The sequence below is a fragment of the Ailuropoda melanoleuca genome, chromosome 4 (assembly GCF_002007445.2).
Source record: "Ailuropoda melanoleuca isolate Jingjing chromosome 4, ASM200744v2, whole genome shotgun sequence".
Taxonomy (NCBI): domain Eukaryota; kingdom Metazoa; phylum Chordata; class Mammalia; order Carnivora; family Ursidae; genus Ailuropoda; species Ailuropoda melanoleuca.
Window position 1 is genome coordinate 12,366,307 of NC_048221.1, and position 19,879 is coordinate 12,386,185.

The 19,879-nt window shown below is 51.5% G+C and overlaps 1 protein-coding gene across 1 annotated transcript in view; it reads right to left on the reverse strand.

Annotated features, from left to right (window-relative positions):
• CPAMD8 (C3 and PZP like alpha-2-macroglobulin domain containing 8) overlaps positions 1-19,879 on the reverse strand; it is an 82,918-nt gene that overhangs the window by 24,911 nt on the left and 38,128 nt on the right. The window contains exons 20-26 of the mRNA XM_034658001.1: positions 15,259-15,490; positions 11,156-11,309; positions 10,654-10,784; positions 8,743-8,794; positions 2,597-2,895; positions 1,767-1,992; positions 41-217 (exon numbers count right to left, since the gene is read on the reverse strand). Of these exons, the coding sequence (XP_034513892.1) occupies positions 41-217; positions 1,767-1,992; positions 2,597-2,895; positions 8,743-8,794; positions 10,654-10,784; positions 11,156-11,309; positions 15,259-15,490 (1,271 nt within the window). The remainder of the gene's footprint in view (positions 1-40; positions 218-1,766; positions 1,993-2,596; positions 2,896-8,742; positions 8,795-10,653; positions 10,785-11,155; positions 11,310-15,258; positions 15,491-19,879) is intronic.

Below are 19,879 nucleotides of genomic sequence, written 5' to 3' on the forward strand. Positions count from 1 at the left end.
CCCCGGGGCGACCCCCCCCACCCCGCCGCATCTCCAGTACCTTGTACCAAGTAGTCTGTGGTCTCTCGCTCCACCTCAGGGCTGAGCTGCCGGGTTTTCTGCAGATACTTCAGGACAAAGATGTTGGGTGCAAAGTGGATCATGTTTTGCTCTCCGCAGCCAAAGGGCAGCCTCAGGAGGTTGCTGAGGTGGTTCAGGGTTGGCCCCATGACGTCTCCTGGAGGGGAAGAAACGAGCGCCGGGCTGCAGGCCGGCCTTGACTGCTCCCCTGGCTGTCCTAGGGACAGCTTTCCCCAGGGCGGCCTATGGCCTGACACTGGCCACCCACCCTCTAACTGCCACTGCTGCCCTTTGGGACCAGACCGCACCCCCTGCCCACTTAGCCCAGCGTGGTCCCTGGCCTTGGCAGCCACCCGCTGGAACTCTCCTACACACCTCCCTCTGTGTTCTTTAGTCTCAACTCGGTGCTCTTTCTCTACCTCTTCATTATGCTGAATGCTCGTTTCTTTGTGGCTTTTAAAATAGGTGCCTCTAAGGCTATACATTTTCCTCTAAGTACAACTTTGGTTACAAGTGTTGATAGGTCAATCCAGCCATTGTGGTTCCACTTTAAATATTTTTTTCTAATTTCCATTAGGAAACATGATTTTCTCTTCAGCCATGAATATTTAGATTTTTTTAAAGTTTCCATACACACATGACATTGTTGGTATATTTTTCAGTTCTTTTTTCCTTTCGATTTCTCCCGTGCTTTCCTCCCTTCAGCACTCTGCGTTCCTCTTCTTGGCTTCTCTACACCACACATAGCTGATGGGCCCTCCAGAACTCCTGCTGTTCCCTGATTATACCTCCCTTCCTTCCTTGGCTTCTCCTCCTGCCCCATAGAGGCTGCCACTGCTCCTGCAGGCACCCTCCTCTGGGCTTCCCAGCTTCTTTTCCACCTTCCATCCCACTGTGCTGAAGGCACTGGCACAGAGGTCCTGGCCTTAACCCCCTCTCCATCCCTGCCCTTCTGCTTGCTTCCCTATGCTGCTACCCAGGCCATTCGCCCCTAGGGCCATCTCTGATTTGATCTCCTGGCTCAGAAATTGTAAGCTCCCACATCCTCCGATCTGGCCACAACCACCAACCAGTCTGGGCCCCAGGGCTTCTGTCCTCTGATGTCAGAGAGACCCAAGACCCCTACATTCAGGTCTGTGTGCCCCTCCCGGCCTCTTCCCCAATCTCCACCCTTCCAACACCCAACACCATGTTGACCACGCAATCCCCACTTTCCACTCCTGTACCTGGGCTACAGGAGACAACCCACACCCCACAGACCCCCGGTCACAGCCACTGACTCCTGCTCAGCAAATGCTCTAGATGTCTGCCCCTCTCACCAGGAACCCCACCTTCCACCCTGCACCTTGCTGACTTCACCCAGACTTTCTGCCTTCTTGCACATCACCCCACACTCATTTCCCTCACAGAATTCATCACCTGCCCCTGAGGGTTGCCTCACACAGGGCTTGGACAGGCTGGGTCTGGACCCACCGTGGGCGGACTGGGAACACCTCGAAGACAGGGTTGGGGTCATCTCTGGATCTGTCCTGGCACAGAGGAAGCACCAGAAGCTGCTTGTTGGGTGAATGGGTATGGGCTGGAAGCCCCAGAGAAACAGATCCCCAGTAGAGGCTGATGTGAAGCTGAGTCTGGAGTGGACACCTTGCCCCTGGCCTGAGTCCTTGCCCCCATTCTCCCCCGGCCAGGCTACCAGGCAGACGCACCTATGACAGAGGCCACTGCCCGCTCAGACCCAGGGATGGCGCTGTGTGGGACTCCCAGGGTAAAAGCCTCACTGTAGCTCTCGTCCATCTCCACCTTCTTCCAGATGCGGAACTCACCCACCGAGCCCCAGCCAGTGGAGAAGCCAATGAATCGGACCTCTGGTGGTCTGGGGAGGGTCCAGGCCATGATGACAGACTCATTGGAAGGCTCTGGACCATGGCCAACCTGGAAAAAGAGGCCAAAGCTGCTGGATGCTGGAAGGAAGCACACAGTGGTGCTCAGGCAGCAATGACACTGGCTATGGGTGGGGGTGGGGGTCATAGACAGAGAATCTAAAGGTCACCTCATCCATTCAATGGCCAACAGAGACACAAGTGTGGCATCTATAGCTTCCAAAGTCATTGGGCTCCCTGGAATCTCTGGGCTTTTGCACATGCTACTCCCTCTGCCTGGAACACCTTCCACTCTCCAGTTTGCCTGGTGAACTCCTATTCATGTTTCAAAACCCCGTTTGGCTATGTCCCTCCTCTAGAAAGCTGTGTTAGCTGCTCCTTTTCTGTGTCCCCTTTGCCTGGCGCCTAAAATACACCAGCCCCCATTTCACTTGCTTATATCCACTTTCCTTCTCCATGACCACCCACCATCCCTCAGCTCCCAAATCCCTACACCCCTGTAAGTGACTCCAGGCAGACTATGAGCAGCCTGAGGTGGTGCCCTGTGTTTACCCTCCCTCCTCCCTGCCCCCTGCCAGAACTGGACACAGAGCAGGAGGCAGCAAATGCCCGGGAGCATGACGTTCCCAAGCCCACCCCAGTCAGCCCGGCCATGCCTGAATGAACCCTCCATGCCAGCTGATCCAGAATGTTCTGAATTCATCCCAGGAGAGGATCTTTGCCGTGTGTGTGCTGGCCACGGGGTCGCCCATCTTGCTGGTGGAGATCCAGGACCTGGTGTTCTGGTGCCCCCCCAGGACGATCTCTATCATGCCTGCTGTGTCCTGGGGCCCAGCAGACAAGGCCACTCGGGCATCATTGTGGGCTCGCACGGCCACATCAAAACGGGTGAGACACAGTGGCCGCTGCACGTACTGGAACTCATATTTGTTGGGTGTGGAGATGTGGACTCTCTCTGGATGGAGGGAAGGAGAGAGGGGGTTGAGGGTGCCCCTGGAGGCATCTGCCTCTCCCTGCCTGTGCCCAGAACTTAGAATCAGGACCACGGGGGGCCCGAGGAACAGCAAACGGAGCTGGCTTAATGACAGTTGTGCCAACAGCACACAAAAGAAGAAATGCTCCCAAGGATCAATTCTACTTAATCGATGTGCAGACTTAATTGAAAGCTGCAGTAATCCCAACAGTGCAGTACCGATGTCAATACAGGCAGGTGCTCAACAGAACAGAGTAGGGAGTCCAGAAAGGGACCCATACGTGTACAAACAACTGATTTGAAACAAAGCTGTGAAGGCAATTCAATAGCGAAAACTATTTCAACAAATGGTGCTGGAACAGCTAGTTAGCCAGAAGCAGGAAAGGGGAACTCCAATCCATGCCTTGCGTGGTCTCCAATTATCAACTCGAAATGGATCACAGCCATTTGATAAGCATACAACCTAATACTACAAAAACTCTGAGAAGAGAACATAGGATTTGGGAAAGATTTCCTAGATACAACAAAAGCATAATCCATAAAAGGAAAGACTGATCAATTGGACTGCATCGACATGAGAAACTTCTGCTCTTTGAAAGACACTATTAAGAGAAAGAAAAGACAAGCCACTCACTGGGAGAAATGTCTTTGTGAAGCATCTATCTGGTAGAGGACTTGTATCCAGAATATATTTTTAAAAACTTCCAAAACTCAATTTAAAATTAGTGTTAAAAGATCTGAATAGGCGCTTTACTCAAAAAAAAAAAATATATATATATATCAGTAGTAAGCAGGCACATGAAAAGATGCTTGAATGATGGAAATGCACGTTAAAACCACAATGAGATATCATCAGACACCTATTAGAAGAGCTAAAATTGGGGTGCCTGGGTAGTGCAGTCGTTAAGCGTCTGCCTTTGGTTCAGGGCGTGATCCCGGCGTTCCGGGATTGAGTCCCACATTGGGCTCCTCCGTTGGGAGCCTGCTTCTTCCTCTCGCACTCCCCTGCTGTGTTCCCTCTCTCACTGGCTGTCTCTCTGTCACATAAATAAATAAAATCTTTAAAAAAAAGAAGAGCTAAAATTAATCAGATGGGACAACGACAAGTGTGGATGAGGAGAGGGAGGAAGTGATTGTCACCCCCTGCTGGTGGGAATGCAAAATGGTACTACCACTTCAGAAAACTGCGCAACCGTTTCTTAAAAGGTTGAACCCCTACCTACTGTATGATTTCGCTATTCCACTCCTAGGTACTGATTCAAGAGAAAGGAAAATATATTACCCGTACAAAGACTTGTTCATGAATATTCATAGCAGCTTTATTGGAAATAGCCCCAAACTGGATATAACTCAAATGCCCATCAACAGGTCAATGAATAAACAAAGTGCAATGCATCCATTCAACGGAGTCCCACTCAGCCTTAAAATGATCAAATCAGGGGCGCCTGGGTGGCACAAGCGGTTAAGCATCTGCCTTCGGCTCAGGGCGTGATCCCGGCGTTGTGGGATCGAGCCCCACATCAGGCTCCTCTGCTGGGAGCCTGCTTCTTCCTCTCCCACTCCCCCTGCTTGTGTTCCCTCTCTCGCTGGCTGTCTCTCTGTCGAATAAATTTGAAAAAAAAATCTTAAAATGATCAAATCATTGATATACACAACATGGATGCAACTCAAAATTTCTATGCTGAGTGAAAGAAACCAGATAAGAAGAGTACATTTTACATGATTCCATTTATATAAAAGTCTAGAAAGGCCAAAGTAATCTATAGAGACAGAAGGCAGGTCAGTAGTTCCCTAGTGACAAGGGTAGACAGGGTGAGTGGTTACAAGGGAGCATGACTTTTGGCTTTAATGGAAATCCTCATTATCTTAGTTGTGATGGTATCGTGGATGTACACATATGCCAACACTTACCAAGCTGTATGCTTAAAATACGTGTGAGTTATTGTATGCCAATTATACCTCCATAAACATGTTAAAAATATTACTGACTCTACTTTGAATACAAATATATATTCAGGCTAGCATAATTTATGATGTAAAAAATAGAGAAAATATATAAGTGTCCAACAATGTTTCAAAACATTCCATAATGGTCAAATTATGGAGCAGTCGTTTTGGGTTTTTTGTTGTTTTTTTTTAAGAATTTTATTTATTTACTTGACAGAGAGAGTGTGTGTGCACACGCGTGAGCACAAGCAAGTGGAGAGACAGGCAGAAGAAGCAGGCAGAGGGAGAAACAGGCTTCCCGCTGGGCAGGGACCCCAACTCACGGCTCAATTCCAGGACCCCGGGATCATGACCTGAGCTGAAGGCAGATGCTTAACTGACTGAGCCACCCAGGTGCCCTGGGAGCAGTCATTTGATAGAACATACTAAAGCTGTTTTGAAATGCTGTTTATAAAGACTTTACAGTAACAAGGAAAAGTGCTTGGGATGTGTTAAATGAGCGAGGCAGAATTCAAACTCATACGGCTCATAAATCACAACTACATTAAAACAAACAACAATCAATCCTATGAAACCAAATACAACAAAATGTCAGAAGAGGTCATCTATGGATGCAAACCAGCGGAGAGAATTTTCCTGCTTTCTAAATTCCCTGTAATACATAGGTATTGCTTTTTCTTTTCCCAGTTTTTTTATTGTGGTAAAATACACATAATGTAAGTTTGCCATCTTAAACATTTTTAAGTGTACAGTGCTATCAAATACCGTCACATTGTGCAAACACCAGCACCGTCCACCTCCAGAACTCTTTCATCCTGCAAAACTGAAACTCTGTCCCCATTAAACACTAAGTCACCAACCCCTCCCCACAGCCCCGGGCTCCCACCATTCTTTCTGTCTCTATGATTTCAACTTCTCTAAGTACCTCGTATGAGTATGATCATTCAGTATTTATACACATGTATCACTTCCTATTTTTTAGAGAGGGAGGTGGGGAGGGGCAGATGGGGAGAGAGAATCCTAAGCAGGCTCCAAGCTAAGCATGGAGCCTGACCTGGGGCTTGATCTCACGACCCTGAGATCATGACCTGAGCCAAAATCAAGAGTTGGACGCTTAACGGACTGAGTCACCCAGGCGCCCCACACATTGATCACTTTAAAAAATATTTTTAATTTAAATTTTACTGAAATAATGATAGATTCACAGACAACTGTAAGAAATAATACGGAAAGATCTGTGTCCTCTTGACCCAGTTTCCCTCAGTGGTATCTCACAAAATCCTACTACAGTATCACAATTGGGATATTGACATTGATACAATCCATTAATCTTATTCCGATTTGCCCAATTTTATTTGTACAGGATCCCTCCTATTGTCCTTTATCACCATATCCACACCCTTCCTCCCCATCTCAGCAATGACTTATAATATGATCTCCATTTCTAAAATGTTGTCATTTCAAAAATACCATAAATGGAATCATTTATAGACCTTTTGGGATTGAGGTTTTTTCACTCAATCCCCTTTACGCAAGTTGCTGCATATATCAATGGTTTATTCCCTTTTACCAGTGACTAGCACTCCAGGGTATGAATGTACCAGAATTTGTACAACCACTCATCCACCAAAGGACACCTAGGCTGTTTCCAGTTTGGGGCTATGACAAATAAAGCTGATAGGAATGTCTGTGTATGGGTGTTTGTGTAAACAGAAATCTTCATTTCTCTGGGATAAATGGCTCGTAGTGCAATTTCTTTGGAACATGTGTGGCTTTTTAAGAAACTACGAGCAGTGGCCATACCATTTACAATTCCCACCAGCCATGTATGAATGACGCCTTTTCTCCACATCCCGGCCACCTTTTATTGTGGCAACTTTTTTTTTTTTTAAGTCATTCTATAAGTGTGCATTGATAACTCATGATGCTTTATTTTGCATTTTGCTAATGGTTAAGGATTTGAACGTCTTTTCATGTGCTTGTTCGCCACCTGTGTATCTTCTTTGGTGAACTTTCTTTTTCCCACTTTTGTTTTTTTTTAAGATTTTATTTTTAAGTAATCTCTACATCCAACATGGGGCTCAAACTCACAACCCTGAGATTAAGAGTCATATGCTCCACTGACTGAACCAACCAGGTGCCCCTCCTTTTTCCCACTTTCTAACTGCATTGTTGTATTTATTGTTGAATTTTGAGAGCTCTTTATATATTCTGCTACTAGTCGTTTGTTGGATCTGGGTTTGGAAAGATTTTCTCCCAGTCTATAGCTTGTATTTCTTCCTCTTAACAGCATCTTTTGCAAAGCAGTTTTTTTTTCCTTGAAGTAGGTTCCACAACCAGCATGGAGCCCAACATGAGACTTGAACTCATGACCCTGAGATCAACACCTGAGCTGAGATCAAAAGTCCGATGCTTCACCAACTGAGCCACCCAGGCACTCCTTGCAAAGCAGTTTTTAATTTTGATGAGGGTTCATTCATCAGTTTCCTTTTATGGGTCATGCTTTTTGGTATCATATCTAAAAACTCTTCACCTAGCCCTAGATTCCAAAGATTATCTCCCAAATTTTTTCTTAAAAATTTTATAGTTTGACATGTATGTCCACAATCCATTTGAGTCAATTCTTGTATAAAGTGGGCTCTTTGGGGCGCCTGGGTGGCACAGCGGTTAAGCGTCTGCCTTCGGCTCAGGGCGTGATCCCGGCGTTATGGGATCGAGCCCCACATCAGGCTCCTCCACTATGAGCCTGCTTCTTCCTCTCCCACTCCCCCTGCTTGTGTTCCCTCTCTCACTGGCTGTCTCTATCTCTGTCGAATAAATAAAATAAATAAATAAATAAAGTGGGCTCTTTAGGTCGNTTCCTCTCCCACTCCCCCTGCTTGTATTCCCTCTCTCACTGGCTGTCTCTATCTCTGTCAAATAAATAAAATAAATGAATAAATAAAGTGGGCTCTTTAGGTCAAAGTTCATGCTTTTGCCAATAGATGTCCAATTACTCCAGCACCGTTTGTGGAAAAGGCTCTCCTTCCTTCATGGAATCGCTTTTGCGCCTCTGTCAAAAATCATTTGAGCATATATGCACCGTATTGTTATTTAATACAAAAAAGGGGAAACATGTCAAGAGGAAGCCTGTGTCCAGAGTGATCCATGTGGTTCACGGCACCTGTGGTGCTGAATGCCTTGGCAATGGCAACCCCCAGGGACTCCAGCTCAGATCCTCAGCTCCACCACCTGCCAAAGCCTGCTGGGGGGCTGCCCAGTGCGCGGCCAGGCCTGGGCTCCAAGCTAAATGGTTCCTCTGGGAGGGACTGGACAGGGAGAAGGCAGACCCTCCCACCAGCAACCCCGGGTCACGTTCTGCTTAGCATTTCCCTGACCCCGCCAAGGCAGAGGCGCCCACTGGGCACTCTGTACCCATTTCTTTTTCATGGATCATGTACAAGTATCATGTCGATTTCAGGGGATTGAGGCAGACCCCAAATCGCACGTCTTCTGGAACCCACTTTAATTTCCTATTTTCTCTACAGGCTCAGGATTCTGGGTCAGCCTTGCTTCTCACAGCTTTCCCCTGACCCGACTCTAAGACCTCCCTTCCCTGGATCCTAAGCTTCTCACCCCAGGGCCCTGCATACAGCCCTATTCCTGTCCAGGGTCTCTCTTCTCATTGGTGCCTCCAGTCTACATTCGTGGGCACTGCCTTCCTGCATGGCAGATGCCCGGCCCTCACTCTGACTCATGCTCGTCAGCAGCCCGGACATCTCAGTTCTCCACTGCTGTGTCTTCTGAGCCCAGGAAGGGCAGGTATCCACTTAGCAGTGGGAGAGCTGCAACAGTGTGGGGGTAAGGGCCAAAGTCCTCCTCAGGGCGGGCGCAGGGACTCACCGTTGGGACAGAAGAAAGCACTGTAGGTGTACGCACGGGGGGCTCCCTCCGGCTGAAACAGAGAGACGGGGAGAACTGAGTGCTGGAGGGGCGGTCGGCTCCAGGGCGTGGCCACCTTCCCATGGCAGCAGCTCTAAGTCTGGACCCTGCAGGGTGATGCCAGCGTCACAAGTACATGGAGAAGGACCAGGCTGCCTACTTCCCAGGCCCAGGTGGAGAAACTGAGGCTCATTTCCCTTCTCCAGGCTCTGGTCAAATCAACTCACCACCTGCTCCTAGACTGGTCATGCCTGTCACACTCCCCCCTTGTCCTCCTGGTGTCCCGGGCTAACCAGGGAGCCTGGCTCCTCCTCCATCCCGTAGAGCGCACGCAATTGCTCCCAGACGTCACCTGCTCCCCCACCGTACATCTCTTGGGAAGGTATTTCCGTCACCTGCAATTTCCCCCCCAGCAGACGGCAGGCAGTGTCGCGTGACCGTCCACCAAATAACCGATCCAGCAAACCAACCACGCCCCCAGAGCTCTCCCGTGGGGTGGAGTGGGAGAAGGGTTTTGCTGCTTTATCAAGCCACACATCGGCCACCTCCTGTTTCCAGAAATCCATTTTTCCAGTTCACACTTCAGTTTTTTTGCATCGACATCTCGGGTCTTCTGATGCCTGAACGTCACCTCCTGCTCCCAGACAGCCTGCACAAAGTCATACCAGCTGATGCTGCACGCAGAGGACCACCAAGCACCTGGACGAGGGGCCCAGGGACACAGAATCCCTCTCTGTGCATTGAGAAATTCCTTCCACAAGATGGAGGAGGCAAGAACTCCAGGCCTGCAAGTCCGCCTGGCTGCTCTGGGTGGCCTGCCATCCGCTACGGCCACAGGAGGGCGCTGCGGGCCAGGGAGCAAGCTCGGGCTGAGCAAAGGGCTGCCAGGGGTCTCCGTGCTTCCTGTCGAGGCCGTCCCATCCTGCCAGCTCACGGAGACTGCATTCCTCATCAGATGACATGCTTGTTCCCGAAGAATCCATCCTGTCCTGTCAGCCGCGCTGTGGCAATGACTCGTCCACCTCCAGGACTTCTGCCCCACGCACGTGTGGCTCCAGGCGCCTAGGGAAATCCTGCGTGCTCAGCACTGCCGGGACCACGGGCAGGAGGGAGGACAGCTGTTTGCAGCTGGGCCACGGGGGAGGGGCAGACCCTCGGGAGGCTGCAAGGAGCTTCATCGGCGCTGCTGGGCACCCTTCATGTAGCGTGAGAGTCTCGGCAGGGCTCTGGGCTCTGACGTGTCCAAGAAGCCCCCAAAATATGGGGCATCGCGGCTACCGCATGCCCAGCCCTGTGAGGGACCGTGTGCATTCTCTCCGGCCCCCCCACACTGTGGGATGAGTGTGAGCACCCCTGACTTGGGGAGCACCGCTGGAATGTCAAGACAGGCGCCCAGCTCACACTAAGTGGCAGATCCCAGATTCCCAGCCGGGGGCAGGGGGGCTTGTCAATAAGACCCCGTCCCCTGGGCCCCTCTGCTCTAGGCTCTGTGTCCTTTCTGCATAGGTATTCCAATGACAGCCATCAAATACCAGGTCACGATCCCCACAACTGCCTATGACAAATAGGAAGTCGGAGACGGAAGCACACCGCCCTCTAAGATGGTCAACATGGGGGTAACAGAGGACACTTCCCTGCAGCCCTTGCCAGTCCCAGGCCGCTCCACCAAATCTCACTCTACTGCAGGGGCTGGATGCTGCAGTCCCCGAGGGAGGAGACACAGAGACTCCTCACCTGCTCCCAGACTGAGAGTAGGACCCACAGGGGCTGCCCCAGCCATGGGCAGGGACCATACACTCCAGCCAGGCCCCCACCCCATGGCTGATGGAATCAGGCCCTGGCCAAGGGCCCTGGGTGAGGACACGGGCTTACCTCAACCATCACACTGCGCCTGATGTGATCCCTCCCAGCGGGGACCCGCCTGTCAGCGAAGCTCTCCTCCAAGTGTTTGACGGACTTCCCATCCCGGCAGCAGCTTGTCTCTCCATAAGCTAGGGCTTTGGCTGCAGAGATTTGAGCACTCAGTGCTTGCTGTCAGAACAGGTTTCCACCGGGGGTGGGGGGAGCCATACCGTCCCTCCCCCTTGGCCCACGTGTTTGCATGTGCAGGCATGTGGGCACGCATGCGCGTGCTAGGCTGGTGTGGCACCTAAGCTCGGCTCCCTCCAGGTGAAGCTTCAGGTCCCACCCCTGGGGGCCGCCCCACCCCACCCCTACGTCCTGACCGTCCTGACCCAGTCCCTCTGGCCTGCTTCCCCAGCTGCCGTCCTGACCTCATCTACTGCCCCGCCCACCCCTCACCTGTGCCTGGGCTCAGCACGCGGACCCCTTGGTGGCCCGGAGGGGGGATGCCTGAGGCAGCACGGGGCCTCACCTGTGACATTGCTGAGTCCCAGGTCACTGAAGGACAGAACCACCCAGGCGGGCTCCGTCTCCCCAGAGGCCACACACATCTTCTTGGTCATATGGCGTTTGCCAGGATGCCCGACAAACCGGATGCCCTTGGGAACTGAGATCTTCACGTGCACCTGCAGAGGGCAGGATGTTGCTCGTGGCGCCTGTAATGTGGGCGCCCTCCCAGCGCGTCCCACCACCCACCGCGTCAGCCCTCCCCAAAAGCCCTGCTCTTCTGGCACGGCCTCCTTTCTGTTTCCAATCAGAACCAGCTACTTACCATTGTCTTGCTCCGAGCCCCCTCTTTACTTCACCCCCCAACACCCCACGGGGGCAGCTTCCCCTCAGGACCAAGGTGGATTCAAGGGCATCTTCTCCCACGTCTACCCAGGGCACCAGAGGGGAGGGACTTGCTGCCCCACAAAGCACTTCTGACTCTGTCCCACCTCTGAGGTCCGTGGTGTCATAGTAAGAGTCCTGTGCGTGCACACGTATGCTGTCCATGCACGCATCTGTGTGCATACCTACGTGCGTGTAAGTGTGGCATACGCATATACACGTGCACGCACATACACATGCACAGTGCCCGAGCACGTGCACACACGTGTGAGTGTCTCTACGTGCATGTGTGGTTACACCTCTCAATCTATTACAAGCTCTTTGGTGCACATCCATTTGTCCAATCAGCACATATGAAGCACCTAGTGGGTACAGGCGCCCTCCTAGGAGCTTAAGTAATGAAGCTGAAGGGGAGTGATCCCTGGGCCTCAGAGGATCAACACGCCTAAGTCACACATGCAAGCACGTGTGATGGGGAGGGAAGGAGAGGAGAAAAATCTAGTGGCAAGTGTGACAGAGCGTCTGACTCCTGCCTCGGGACAAGCCCAGCTGCACCCGAGTGCGAGGAGCTGCTGCAGCGTGCGTCAGGAGCCCCCACATCCCTCTGAGTCAGCGCTCTTCCAAGCAGGGAAGAGACTTAAGAGCCAAGCGTCAGTGAGCCGTATTTTCCAGGTCCTGGGTGGAACGACCAGCTGTCCATGTTGAGGGGGGTAAATGGGTCTGGTTCCCTGGTGCCTTGGGGATGTGTAACAAAGCAGCCGCCAGTGTGGGCTTGGAGCTAAAAGGGGCACCTGAGGGTCCTGTCTGCCAACTCAGTGAGGACCCTCCCTTGCGGGACCACCCTCTAGATCAGGGATCAGTCTGCACTTATACCAGCTTTTTCAGACTGCGGTCTTATTCCCCCTGGCTATATGCTACCAAAAAAGAACGACAGAGAATGGACTGTACAGGCACTGGGCTTTGGGGCTGCCTGTCCTGAGCCTATTTCTCATGTCCCCCTCGGCCCCCTCCAGGCCACCCCATGGCCACTGCCTTGGTTCCCACCACAGTGGCTCTCACCCAGATGAAGGCACGAGGCTCTGACCTCCTCTCTCCTGCTTTTCCCATCAGACCCTAAAGCCCAGCCAGACCATGTCATGGGCAGTTCCCGGGACAGGCTAAGCTGCCTCCTGCCTCTGTTGCTTGCACATGCTGTTCCCTCTTCCAGGGATGTCCTTCCAGGCCCTGGTGCCTGACTCAAATGTTGCTTGAAGATTCCTGAGTTCAGGGGAGCTGCTCTTTCTTGGGGCTTGCCCGGCTCCCTATAAACACCCAGTTCTAACACAGCTCGGCCCCAAACTCCCTGGGAGACCTTGGACATGTAACGGTGCATCTCTGAGCTTCGTATCTGGGAACGATTCCACCCCCAACCCTTCCTCCCCGTCCCGTGCAGGCGCTTGGTATCAATGCAGGCAAAATCCTGAGACCAGCGCTGGCCTCAGAGGTTAGCGGTATGAGCACTCCGAGGTCGAGCGTGGGAGGACCCCACGTCCTGGGCCCTGGGGTCTTCTGATGTCTGCACAAGGCCCGGCACACACTGGGGACTCGGGCACTTGGTTCCAAGGGATGATGAATGAGAACCACCAGCATTTCACACCGAGGAGCTCATTTCCGGTGGCCTCTGGATGTTTCATTCCTATTTCAGAATCGGCTTCTTTTTTCTTTTTTTGACATTTTCCTTTAATTAAAGGCTCAAGGGACAAGAAGCTCCTAGGTGACAGCACATTAACGGGAGGCTTTTCTACAGAGTCAAAGGGACACCGGAGGGAAGGTTGCGTGTAAACACCAGCGTCAGACTCGTACTGTCCCCGCTGGACGGCAGGTGAGAGCTCCCTTACAAGCCTTGAGGCTGTCACACACCATCGCGTGCAACGCGTGCAACACGCTTCTGGGCGGCGTAGCCATTCAGTGGACACATAGCATTTGCAAAGGGAAAAAAGGAGTAAAGCATCGCATGTAAGCTCCAGGTCCCCCTCTGCGCCTGACTCAGAACGCTTGCTATCCTGGCTCTGGGCCAGGCTCAGAAATGATCACAGACCACAGCCATCCCTGCTGAGGCTCACGAGGGGCCCTCATGCCTGCTCTTTCCCTCCTGCCCCAGAGAAGCCGGCAGCGGGGGTGAGCGGGGCCAGGGTGAGCTCTCACGTCCAGTTTACAGATAGGGAAACCGAGGCAAACTGAGGCCGTAAATAGAAATGCCAAGCCAAAGTCCAGTCTTCTGGGGGCCAAGAGGTGTGAACGTGCTGGACCCCCAGCAGCCTGGAGTGCCCTGCAGGTAGCAAAACTGCTCTCTAACCAGATGTCCTCATTTTTTCAGGGAGAAAAAAAAAAGGGGAAATCTGGGGTTTGGGGATGAAATCTCTAGTTTCCACAGTGTCTGGTTGAGGCTGCAGCTCACATCTTCTGCCCTCGATGTGGAATGAGCCAACAGCCCTGGGGGTCCCCACACACTTGGCCAGGGCCAGCAGGAAGTCAGCCATGTCCCAGCATGTGGCTTGTCGGGGTGCAGCTGAGACCTGCAGAGAGCAGGCCTGCTTCCAGCTGGACCCCTGATCCTGCCCCTCACTCATCCCTCCTAACCGTGGAGAGCCCTCCATCTCCCTTCCTCCCTCCCACCAGCTGACATCCAGGCCTAGCCAGCGCTCAAGGATCACAAAGGTGGGGGAGGGTGAGTGGTCCTCGCCTCCCCAAGCTGCACTGATACTCAGACCCCAGTCCCCTGAAGCCCCCTTCCCTATCATGCACCCATCTGGTCTCACAGGCCCCCCTCGCCTGCCGTCCTGCCTCATCACCAGGGTCTGAAACTTCCCCCAGTCTCCAAGGTCAGTCCTAAGCCCACCCCCTCGGGGTAGCTGTTACGGGTTCATTTGTGGCTCTGGAAAAGATATTTTGAAGTCCTACACTCCTGGCACCTGTCAATGGGATCTTATTTGGAAACAGGGTCTCTGCAGAGGTCACTACGTTACAGCGAGGTGAGGGCCCACCCTACGCCAATAGGACTGGGATCTTTAGAAGAGGACCCACAGACACAGAGACATTCACGGCGGGAAGACCCGGGAGGGACGGCCACGTGCAGACAGACTGGAGCCAGGCAGCAGGAGGCATGAGAGGGGGCTCCCTGAGAGCCTCCGGGAGGAACCCGCCCGGCCCACACGGAGACCTTGGACTCTGGCCTCCGCAACTGGGAAAGAATCCATTTCTATTGTCCTCAGCCTCCCAGTTGGTGCTACTTTGTTATGGCAGGAAGCGGAGAGAGTCACCTCTTCCACGTCCTCCTCCTCCTCCTCCTCCGAGAAGCCCCGGGGCCCCGCTGCCCGGCCCCTGGCGTTTGTGCAGCATCGTCAAGGTCTGCAGTCCTCATTGTTCCTAGCACGTGCTGACCCATTCAACCCGTAACCGCTGGCGACTCCTCCGTCCCTGACGTTTGTGGAAACCGAAACACCAACCAGTGGAATAGCGTGGCCACGTCGGCGAGTGTGCAAGTGTAAACGGGGACGGTGAGCACCTGCTTTGCAGGATTTCCTGCCTGTCTCCCCGGTAACACAGCTGCTGCCCCTCCCAGGGCCCCCTCCCCATTTACAAAGATGTTCTGTCCCCTTCCAAGCCGCTCAGGCTGACCCCCCATCCCTGACTCCTGACATCACAGGTGCCCCACCCCCCACCGCTGGGCACAGGGAAGGCTGGGGGAGGGGGCGGGTTTAGTACCTCTGCACAGGTGCCCATGTAGTTGTAGACACTGAGTGGGATCTTGGCCTGCTCCCCACGGACCACGTTGGGGGGCAGGGTAAAGTCGACAAAGAAGGGCTTGAAGGTCTTCAGCAGGGCAGGCACGGCGACACCCAGGCCCCAAGCCTCGGACAGACCCACGGCCTCGCCCACCCAGCTGGTGATGGAGTCCGGGACCTGCACACTGAGCGTCTCCTCGCCAGATGGGTCACTGCGGAAGGATGGACAATCATAGGCCCTTCTCCAGGGCCAGGCCAAGGCGGCCAGATGGGGAAGGGGGGACTGCAGCAAGGCTGGGCGGGGGGGGGCCCAGGTAGGTGTCCCCACAGCCAGGAAATAAGCATTTAGGCACCACACGGCGTGTGACAGGAGAGAGCCGCCCCTCAGCCTGAACTCATATAATCAGAAACACGAATGGCTCTCAGGACAGCTGTGGACACAGGGTCACCCGCCACGTGGGTTCAGCCGTGCCGACTCTGGTAGGGCACGCCCTGCCCTCTGCAGGGGAGAAAGACATTGAATTGAGGGGACCAGTCATTGGGGGCATGCTTGTGTCTCCCAGAAAGGTACACCCAAGCCCTCACGCCCAGTACCTGCGAACGTGACCTTATTTGGAAACAGGGTCTTTGCAGATGAAATTAGTTAAGATGAGGTCAGGCTGGAGTAAGGCGGGCCCCAGTCTAATGCCGGGCGTCCTTCTAAGAAGGAAATTCAGACACAACAGAGGAGACGGAGGCAGAGATGGGAGGGACGCAGCTACAAGCTACGGACGCCAGAGCCCCCAGAAGCTGGAAGAGGCCCGGAAGGCTTCTCCCCTGCAGCTTTCAGAGGGAGTGCAGCCCTGCCCGCACCTGGATCTCGGACGTCTAGCCTCCAGAACTGTGACAGAATAAATTTCAGTTGTCGTAAGTCACCCAGTCTGGGGCACTTTGTGACAGCAGCTGTAGGAAACTCACGCAGTACAAAACAAACAAACGTAAAACGTACCATCGAGAATTTTTCGATTGATTGTCTGTGGAAACAATAATATTTGGGAATATCTATTGGGTTAAATAAAATATATGATTCAAATGAACTCCACCTGTTTCTTTTTGCCCGTCATCACGCGGCACTAGGAAATCGGGAATGACGCATGTGGCGCCCGCCGCTCAAGGCTCCCCCTGCCCCCGGCCAGTGGCACCGCTGATCACTCTAGGACGGCTTGCGAGGACAAACGCTGTGGTCTCCTTTGCATTTCTAGGATGTCCTTTTGAGATTTATCTTAATTTGGTGTAAGAGTCCTTGGAGGAGAAAACCCATGACCTGGGGAGAAGCCCAGGAAGGGAAGCCCAGACAGCTCCCGGCCTGGCAGGAGGCCAGGCTGTTCCTTACGCACCTGCCTGGCCTCTGTCCGCTTCCCAGGGGCCTGACCCAGGAGGCCCTCACTGGGCGGCCGGACACCCCAGCCTATGGCTCACAGCAACCCCACAGGACCTGCGGACTCTATCCTCCCCTCTATGAGGATCACATGCTGTCACCCCATGACAACTCATGTGGCCTCTTCCCAGTTGGCAGGACATTTGTCCACTTCATAGGGTCACAGCCAACTTTTCTGTGGACCCTGGGTGCCACCAGCCTGCCTCCCCAACTAGGGGACATCCACTCGTCCTGGCCTGGTATCCTTGTCCCAAGAGACTCCTGTGGAGCCCGACTCCCAGTTAATAATCCTTTGTGTGATTCTTTCTAGGCCTGACTACAGGCCATTACAAAGGCTCTCCCTGGCTGCCGTCAGGGGACGCTGCCTTCCCCATAGCAGGTTCGAGGCACAGCCAGCATACTGTGGCCTCTGACGGGAATTGCCAGCCACATTTTGCCTTCCCAGCCCCACTGCCTCCATTCCTAGGTCTGTGTGTCACTAGGGACCTGCCTGGGCCCCAATGGCTTTAAGTGTCTGAAGACCATTGCCAAGGTCTCCTTATCAGTGGGAGGAAATCTCAGAGGCATTTCTCCCCGCTTTGGCTCAGCACCCAGCACTTTCCCACTCTGAGCCCTCCTTCCTCCATTCCTCCGACACCAGGGTCCCTAAAACTGTCAGAGTCTTTTGCCCAGGGCTCCCTCCACAATGAGACAACCCCAAGTCTGATCTACTTGCAAGGTGTGACATTCTGTGGGGAAAACAGAACAGGGGGAGTCAGGCTATACTGTCAAGGTAATGATGAAAGGCTTCACCATGGCTCCTTGTGGTTGCTTGAATTAGCCACTCCAACACCTGACAGTTCAGCTTTCCCTCTCTCCAGCTCAGCTGAACTCTTGAAAGCTCCAACCTATCCCACCTTTGTTGCATCTTGACCCTTGAGCCTTGCCCAACTGCTCAGGGTTACCTGTTGCTTTCACACCTGCACCACACCTGGTTCTGCCCACCAAGATCAGACTGTTCCCTCTGCCTGAAATAACCATGAAACAACCACAAGAATGGGAGCTGCCTGCCAGCCTGGCTGGGCTCTTGCTATGAACCGGGAGCTGCATAGTGTACTGCCACTATCCCCAAGAACTCACAGAAGGGAAGTGGGTAGCATAGCCGAGGATGGAACATCCTAGGTGCTGGAATGAGGATGCTGTCCCTGATCCCCGCCATGTACCCTGAGCTAGGTTCCTGCCCTGTGCTAGCATCTCAAAACTGCTCTAAGGCACATAGAAAACAAAGAGCACAATGACAGACGTGAGGCCCTCCTTATGAGTAATTACATTAAATGTAAATGGATTAAACTTTTCAATTAAAAAGCAGAGATCAACAGAGTGCATTAAAAAACATGACCTGACTATCTGCTGTCTACCAGAGACTCACTTTATCTCCAAAGACAAAAAACTGGTTGAAAGTGAAAGGATGGAAAAGATATGCCAGGTCAATAGTAACCAAGAGTGAGCAGGTACAGCTATCCTGATATCAGACAAAATGGACATTAAGTCAAAAAAGGCTACAAGAGACCAAGAAGAACATTATATATTAATAAAAGATTCAGTAGAGCAAAAAGATATAAAAATTACGAACATGTATGCACCTAATAAGAGACTGCTGAGATATAGGAAGCATACATAAATGGACAGAATTCAAGCAAGAAATAAATAGTTCTACAGTAATAATTGGGAGACTTCAATATCCTGTTCTGAATAACAGACAGAATAACCAGACAGAAGATAAGTAAGCAAGTAGAAGACTTAATACAATAAAACAACTAGATCCAGCAGACTTCACAGAACATTCTACCCAGCAACAGCACACACATTCTTCTCAAGTGCACACGGGACAGTCTTCAAGACAGATCAGGTGTGAGGCCATAAATGAAGCCTCAGTAGATTTTAAAAGATAGATATCATACGAAGTATCATCTCTGACTATGATGGGACAAAGTTAGAAATCAGTAGGAAAAGGAAAACTGAAAAATTTACAAATTTGTGGAAACTAAACATAGTCTTCATTAACCAATGGATCCAAGAAGAGATCACAAAGGAAATTTTAAAATACCCAGAGATGAATGAAAACAAAACATAACCTATCAAAACTTATGGGATGCAGTAAAAGCAGTGCTAAAGGGGAAATTTATAGCTATATACCCATTAAAAAAGAAGAAAGATCTCAAATAAACAACCTAATTTCACAATTTAGAGAACTAAAAAGAAAAACAAACTAAACCCCAAGCTAACAGAAGGAAATAATAGAGATTAGAGCAGAGAAAAATGAATTAGGGAACAGAAAAGAGTATCAACAAAACCAAAAGTTGGTTCTTTGAAAAGACCAGTGAAACTGACCAACTTTTAACTAGACAGACTAAGGATAAAAAGAGAGAAGACTCAAATTACTAAAATATGAAATGAAAGTGGGGACATTACTACCCATTCTCAGAAATAAAAAGATTATAAAAAAGTACATGAACATTGTATGCCAAGAACTTGGGTAATCTAAATGAAATGGACAAATTCCTAGAAATGCAAAACCAACCAAGACTAAATTACAAAGGAGACCAAAATCTGAATAGACCTAGGGCTGAAGAGACCTTCAAGAAGATTGAATCAATAACCAAAAATCTCTTTACAAAGAAAAGCCCTGGACCTGATGGCTTTACTGGTGAATTCTACCAAATATTTTTAAAAAAATGTTTAAAGATTTATTTGTTTTAGAAGGGGAGAGGAAAGGGAAGAAGGAGAGGGAGAGAGAGTTCCAAGCAGGCTCTGAGCCAAGTCTGGAGCCTGATGCTGGTCTCAATCTCACAACACTGAGATCATGACGTGAGCTGAAACCAAGAGCCGGAGGCTTAACCAACTGTGCCACCAGGCGCCCCAAATTCTATCAAATATTCAAAGAAGAACCGTTGTGCACTGTTAGGGGGAGTGTAAAATGGTGCAGCCACTGTGGAAAACAGTATGGCAGTTCCTCAAATAATTACACATAGAATTACCATATGAGGGGCGCCTGGGTGGCACAGCGGTCAAGTNGTGCACTGTTAGGGGGAGTGTAAAATGGTGCAGCCACTGTGGAAAACAGTATGGCAGTTCCTCAAATAATTAAACATAGAATTACCATATGAGGGGCGCCTGGGTGGCACAGCGGTTAAGTGTCTGCCTT